Source organism: Pristis pectinata, chromosome 12, assembly GCF_009764475.1.
Source record: "Pristis pectinata isolate sPriPec2 chromosome 12, sPriPec2.1.pri, whole genome shotgun sequence".
NCBI lineage: Eukaryota > Metazoa > Chordata > Chondrichthyes > Rhinopristiformes > Pristidae > Pristis > Pristis pectinata.
In genome coordinates, this window is record NC_067416.1 from 33,130,203 (window position 1) to 33,137,097 (window position 6,895).

At 40.8% G+C, this 6,895-nt stretch overlaps 1 protein-coding gene across 1 annotated transcript; it reads right to left on the minus strand.

The window, feature by feature from the left end:
• Positions 1-267: 267 nt before the first annotated feature.
• LOC127576930 (interferon-induced protein with tetratricopeptide repeats 1-like) lies at positions 268-3,221 on the minus strand. The gene is given in 2 exon segments (XM_052027753.1): positions 268-1,735; positions 3,181-3,221. Coding segments are annotated over 2 exon segments (1,473 nt in total). The 5' UTR covers positions 3,186-3,221.
• Between the last annotated feature and the right edge of the window lie 3,674 nt (positions 3,222-6,895).

Below are 6,895 nucleotides of genomic sequence, written 5' to 3' on the forward strand. Positions count from 1 at the left end.
TAGCACACTGGACACACACTGCTAAGAATGCGTTGCTGTAATTCCTTTGATTTGTGTAAGACAGACACAGCCTCTACTTTGAAACCTTAATTCCCAGACATGTCCATGGAAGGCATCTTACAGTGACCTTTGAAATACAATTAGATTCCAAAAATTATTCTTCAAAAGTTACATTTGTTTAGCAAGGTATAAGAAACAATTTGAAAAGTAAAGAACAACTATGATTAATAGGAAAAGAAATCTGACATGCAGGCTTGTAGGCTTCTTTTAAGCATCATTGTGGTCCTCAGTGGAAAGAAGTAATTCACAAAGAGCACTCAGATATTCCTCATTGCCAGGATCAAACTCCAAGGCCTTCTCAAAGTATTTAATAGCTTCAGGCTTGCTTCCATCCAGCTGATACAGTAACCCTTTGATACTGAGGGTCTTGCTGTCACATGCATCCCCGTTAAGTTTCCAGTCTGCCCACTTCTCCAATTGCTTATGACACTTTTTCCGTTCATATGAGTCACATTCAATCTTCAGTCCTTTCAGGAGTAAGCTAATGGCATTTGATTCAGATCTTTTCTGGTACAGTTGAAATAACCCAGCCTTTAAGAAGATTTGCTGCATGTTTTCCAGACGAATGTCCACTAAATTCACAAGTCTGCTATATATCTCCTCTGCTCTGGAGTGCTCTTCAATCATTATATAGAAGTCTGCAAAATCCAGTTGTGGTTTAGTTGATCTTGGACATTGCTCATGTATCTTTGCAAAGTGATCCATGCATTTTCTGATCAACTCAGTTTTCTGCTGATCTTCAAAATTGCCACCATTATTCTGAAGAGGATTGTTGATCAGTTCCATTAATTTATCCTTGTAACACAACGCAACTTGGTGATGTAAGAAGCTGCTGTGTGGAGTTCTTCTTAATGCTTTCTCCAACAGACCAATGGCTTTCTCCTTATTTCCTTCTAATCTGTAAAATTTTGCCACATAGCGGAGCACATATGGAAAATCAGGGGTTTTCAGCAATGCTTGTTCAACTAATTCATTTGCTTCCTTCTTTTGCTTGAACCTTTGCAGTTTTAGGGCCAACAATACCATGGCCACAGAGTCCTCTGAATCAAGCTCCAGCACACGTTGCAAATGCTTCACTGACTGATTCTGTTCACGACTCTCTGGGGTACCAGGAATTGATTCCAGTCGAAACAGTACAGTTGCATATCCCATGATTCATTCCACATTATCAGGATCTTTCTCAAGAGCCTTCTCAAAACATTCTTTTGCTTCCTCATAGTATTCACCAGCAGAACTCAGCAAAGACCATCCCTCCTCCCCGTAAACTTCAGGTATCATTGCTGTATAGCGAGGGCCATCAGTGAGTGGTTTACAGATCATCTCCAGCTTGTCAAGGTAGGACTGGGCCTCGGTCAGTCGTCCCATGTGGTAATGCGCCCAGGCAAAGTTTCCATAGGTGATGATGCTGCTTCTTTCAAATTCATCTTTGTGGTTCTCCCTCAGAATCCTTTCAGCTTCCTTTAAGTTTTGAATTGCTTCTTCATAGTTGCCTTGCAGGCAGTTTACAAAAGCAAGTTGGTTGTAGGATGATGCTTGATATTTGACACCAAGATTTATTGAATCTTGTAATCTATACATCATATCTTCCACGTTAATAGTTTCCTTCTGTGGGCGCCACGTGAAGTGACACTGAAGCTGATTGAGCTTCTCTTTCAACAAATCTCTTGGTGTGTTGCTGCAAGAGAACAAAAATTATGAAATTCCACTTCAGACCAGTTGAGGCAGTTCTGCCCTGTAATCCCATAAGTAGCCAGCAGATCATGTACTGTCTAATTGAGGCAAAGGCAGAGGCGGGTCTACCCTTTCGATAAGGCAGTAAGAACCCGGAAGCACTCAGCAGGTCAGGCAGCATCTGAGGAGGTTGGAACTGTTAATATTTCAGGTCAATAACCTAGTATCAGGAAATGATTCATGTATTAAGGACAGGAATGTGCCTCCTGAGCAGCCCAGGCAGCAGACTCTGTGGCTTCACTACATCGATGGTGTGCTCAGCGATATTGCAGGTGGTTGTAGGGCTCCTATTATACAGGCTTTCTGGTCTTGTGCATGAAGCCTATGTTGGAGTCAGAAGTAGGTCTATAGAGTCCCCATTGATTGGTGACTGGAAGATGTACATTCTGAGCTGACTTTAAAATGAGCACCTGTTATTAGTGAGCAAAATTGGAAGCAGATTGGCACCAGCAGCTCTGAATGAAGCAGAGGTACACAGCCTATTCCTAATATTTTCTCCCATGATTCATAAACCCATTGTCATCCTAATGAGAAATCTCCTGCATACCATCCTTCAAGTGAAATGTTAAATCAAGGCAAAATTTGTCTATTCCTTTCAAACTGATTGGCAATAAGGCACTATTGAAATAAAGCAAGGAGTCACACCATCCATCCTGCAATCTCCATTCAATCTACAATGGGAATACACAATTCAAGTTTAACGTTGTACTTTTGATGAGGTCCATGTGGAAAATAATTTTAATGTTTAATTGAATTATTTCCAAACAGATGCTACAAACAGATCTGTTTTGTGGCTCAAGTCTTCCAACTCTCACCAGTTTTGGTAAACCATGCACCTGCACTGGTGTAGAAAGTACTGCCGATGCTGGAAGTCAGAAATAAAAACAGTAACCACTAGAAATGTACATGTAACTGGGCTGTAATCTGCTTGGTCAGGAGATAAGATGCTGTTTCTGTGATGAAAAGTTCATTGGCCTGAAATGTTAACTCTGCTCTCTCTCCAAAGGTGCAACCAGACCTGTCCTCATTAATGTATCTCAAGTCAATTCAAGTCGAGTTTATTGTCATGTGCACAAGTACAGTGAGGTACAGATACAGTGAAAAAGTTGCTTGCAGCAGCATCACAGACACAAAGGTACAGACAACACACAGAATATAAATTATACATAAGTTAGATAAGACAGTGAAGAAGGTGAGAAAATAGGCTGTGCAAAAATAAGACCTTAGTGCAAAAAAAGACAAAATCATAGTCAAAACTCTGAACAAGTAATGCTGATAATGAGTATTTCAAATTCATTGCAATGTGATCTGCTATTATTACATTAACTGACTGCCATATAATAATCTGTATATAAATTTAACCACAGAAGGAATGGCAATGTTCCTTACCTCATATTGATTGGATGGAAAACACCGTATTTCTTTTTCAACTCCAGTTGCACCTTTAATGCTAAGTCGATCCAAATGTGTTCTGGTGTGCTTTGCTTTGCAGCTCTTTTATACTTATCTGAGGATGAACAGAAATGAAACCACGAAACTGAAATTACAAAGAAGTTTCTGTTCCAAGAAATGATGACACTTGGATAACAAAGGAAGGTGGTCCAGAACTGCCTGGATACAATTATAAACATTTCCTAACAACAGAAATAAACCAATTGACCCCAAAGTCCCACCTCACATTTAGGGACTTAAAGCACTGAAGGGCTCCTGGTTCCTTGGACTCTAATGGCATTTAATATGAAATCTAGGCAGGAATACCAAGATCATTGAGCATTGAAGGCCAGAAGCTCCACAGAGCTTGGTACAGGGAGGTGACAGAGGCAGACTGTGGTACCTCCACAGAGTGCAGGAAGATGCTCAATAATCCCATGATGGTAGCACAGCTAAGAAATGGTTCTGATAAAATGCACATCCACCATCATTCATATGCTGAGAAATTCAATCACATAGCTTTTTTGTTTTCAGTGTACTGTTGAAAGGATCCCGTCCGGTTGCATCATGGTCTGATACAGCAATTTGAATGCACAGGAACGTAAGAAGCTGCAGAGAGCAGCTGACTCAGCCCAATACATCACGGGCACATCCCTCCCCACCACTGGTAGTATCTACATGAGGTGCTGCCTCAAGAAGGCAACATCTATCATCAAAGATCCCCACCATCCGGATCAAGCCATCTTCTCACAGCTACCATTGGACAGGAGGTACAGAAGCCTGAAGTCCCACGCCACCAGGTTCAAGAACAGCTACTTCCCTTCAATCATTCTTGAACTATCTGACACAACCCCAATCACTACCTTGGTATAGCAACACTATGACCACTTTGATCACTTTGCACTCACTACAATGGACTTTGTTTTTTTTTGTTCTAATTATGTTCTTTCTAGGAAAAATGGTGTATAATTTATGTTTAATTTATGTTTTTCTTGTGAATGCTGCTTGTCCGATGCTATGTGCCTGTGATGCTGCTGCAAGTAAGTTTTTCATTGCACCCATATATACATGTACTTGTTCATATGACAATAAACTCAACTTTGTTTGTCTGAAGAATGTTAACTCAGAATAAACTACATTTGCCATTGAGTCAAACCACAACAGTCATGAAATTCAGTTGAGCATTTCTTGGAGTGGGGATTATTCTGACCTGATTTCTGCCCCAGAGATGCAGATGTTATTTTCCATGCAATGCTTGCTCCTTTTACACAAAGGATGGCATCATCATATTGCCTCTTTTAGAGCCTTGTGTGAGAACAGAAATCACACTGTGTTGGGGCATCATGGTATGGCATTCCCAGAACAAGGTGATCTTAACCCACCTGATGGAATACCCAAATATGAGTGAGAAACTTACCTAAATCCTTTGCCCAACCAATACCTCCAACCTTAAACTCCACTGTGACCTATCCTACTCAGTACCTCTCAGCCACCCCTGGATCTGCGACTTGTTATCCCCATGAATCCACCCATGCACACCTCCCCACATCACATGTAAGTGCCCCAGGCCTGTGCCAGTCTCCTCAATCTGTGCTGACCTTCTCATTTATGACAGGCCTTCCCGAGCTCAATTAACTCAATCGTGCTGGATTCCAGCTTTCTGGAATGAGATCCAGATGGCACATTTTGAAGCAATGCTTGATTGGGATCTTCGGACTCATTTCCAAGTGAAGTTTGGTGTGGTATGTCAGCAACCAAAACGGCCTTCATTCCATGATATTAGTGACATCCTACTGCATCCCATAAATTACTCTGGAATTTCTAATCTTCATATCTTATGTCAAAGGCTGCAATGTTCAGCTTACACGGTGAAAGGACACTCTGACTGTTTCCAATTTGATGTCCAATATGCGTGCATGTCTGTGTAGAGAATGCTGCACTGGCTGCTACGTTGGGAAGGGTTTTGGCAGGGTCAATGCTAACACCCATTGGAAGGTTGCAGAGCTGTCAGTTAGAACACATCACTGATTTGATGCAAAGGTTTACCAAACTGGAGTTCAACAATGCAAAGAATGCCATGGCTCAGAAACACTCCAGTCCTTGATGAGATCCATTAAATGTGCAGCAAATGGTGGTCAATAATTATGTTTTACCAAGTACTTTTCTACTGAGAATTACTTTACTCCAGAGAAAATCGGGTGTGTGATCAGCAAGTGGCACTGCAAAGCCCCGTTGTCAGTCGAGCCTGAGACATCGCGTGCAATAAAAGAAGTGGAGCATGACTAATGCAATCAAAGGCTTTTTCCCAGCGAAGTAAGTGAAGTAGACCCAAACAGACACAGATCCAGTTTGTGTTGTGAGGGACAGGTAGTGGGGTTGGTATAAGGGATGGTGCTTTAGCGGTGTAGAGAAGTCTGGGCGGGAAGATAATTTGCATCAAGTTACTCAGTGGGCATCAGGATCTCAAGGGTTGGGTCACATCAGCATGGAATAGGGCTTAGCATAATTGGCTGGCTGGCTAACATGGTAGTCACTGTGGGGAGTTCTTAAAGGCTGCGCAGGGGCATTTATCAGTCAGTGGTCAAGATCATGGTGGGTGGTACATTTGTTGCTCTTATATAATAATCTGCATGTAAACTTAAACACTTGGAATGCCAGTATTCTTTATGCTGTTACATTGACAGGATGGAAAACAATGTATTCCTTTTTCAATTTCAGCTGCATTTTAATGTTGATCCAAACATATTCTGGCAGTCTTTACCTGAAGATGAATCAAAAGTGAAATTAAGAACCAAATATTTTCCCCAAGAAATGAGTGCAATGATGCAGAACTGCCTAGATAAAATTATAACCGTTGCTTAACAACAGAAATAATCCACTTGGTTGCAGAGTCCCAGTCTGAGTATTGAGGGTATCAGAACCTGGAAAGGCTCCTGTCTTCTGTGGATAGTGCCTTTGCTGTGGGTACAGAGCAAGATGGCATTGTGGGCTGTCAGAGGTTTGCAGAGAGGCTTCCAAGGAATATAAACAGGCTTACTGAGTGAAGGAGAACATTGTTAGTACAATCTAGAAAGAAAAATCCACTTCATTCACAGAAATAGAACAGTTATCTCTCTCTGTGACCTCCAGAGCATTTTGTAAATAGTGGAAGACGGAAAGACTTTGATGTTTAGTGAGGATTTGGGTATCCTTGCACAACAAATTACTGAAAGTTTACATGAAGGTTTAGTAATCAATGAGGAAGGCAAAAGGTACACTGATCTTTCTTGCAAGACTATATGAGTTATAGAAAAAGGAGTTATGGTGTCTTTAACACAGCCAATCCCAATCTTTTCATAGGTGTTATAGTGTCCATTGGTATAATGGATGAATCAAGGTAATGGCTCCATGGATGTTATGCTCTTGAATAAAAAATTGCTTAATATGAAAGGTTAACAGCATGTATGGACTATGTCAGATGAATAACCTGTCAAACATGTTTGGAGATCAGATAGCATCACTGCATTTTTCAAATACCCCATCAATGTATTCATTCCTTTGGGCTGGTCTTATCAGCACAATTCTAAATGAAATTAGATTAAATAGCACAAAAGATTGTAGAAATTAATGTTATTATTATTAATAATGTCTGGATTAAAATGAGTTCTCCACAATCTTTAACACCATTTAGAAC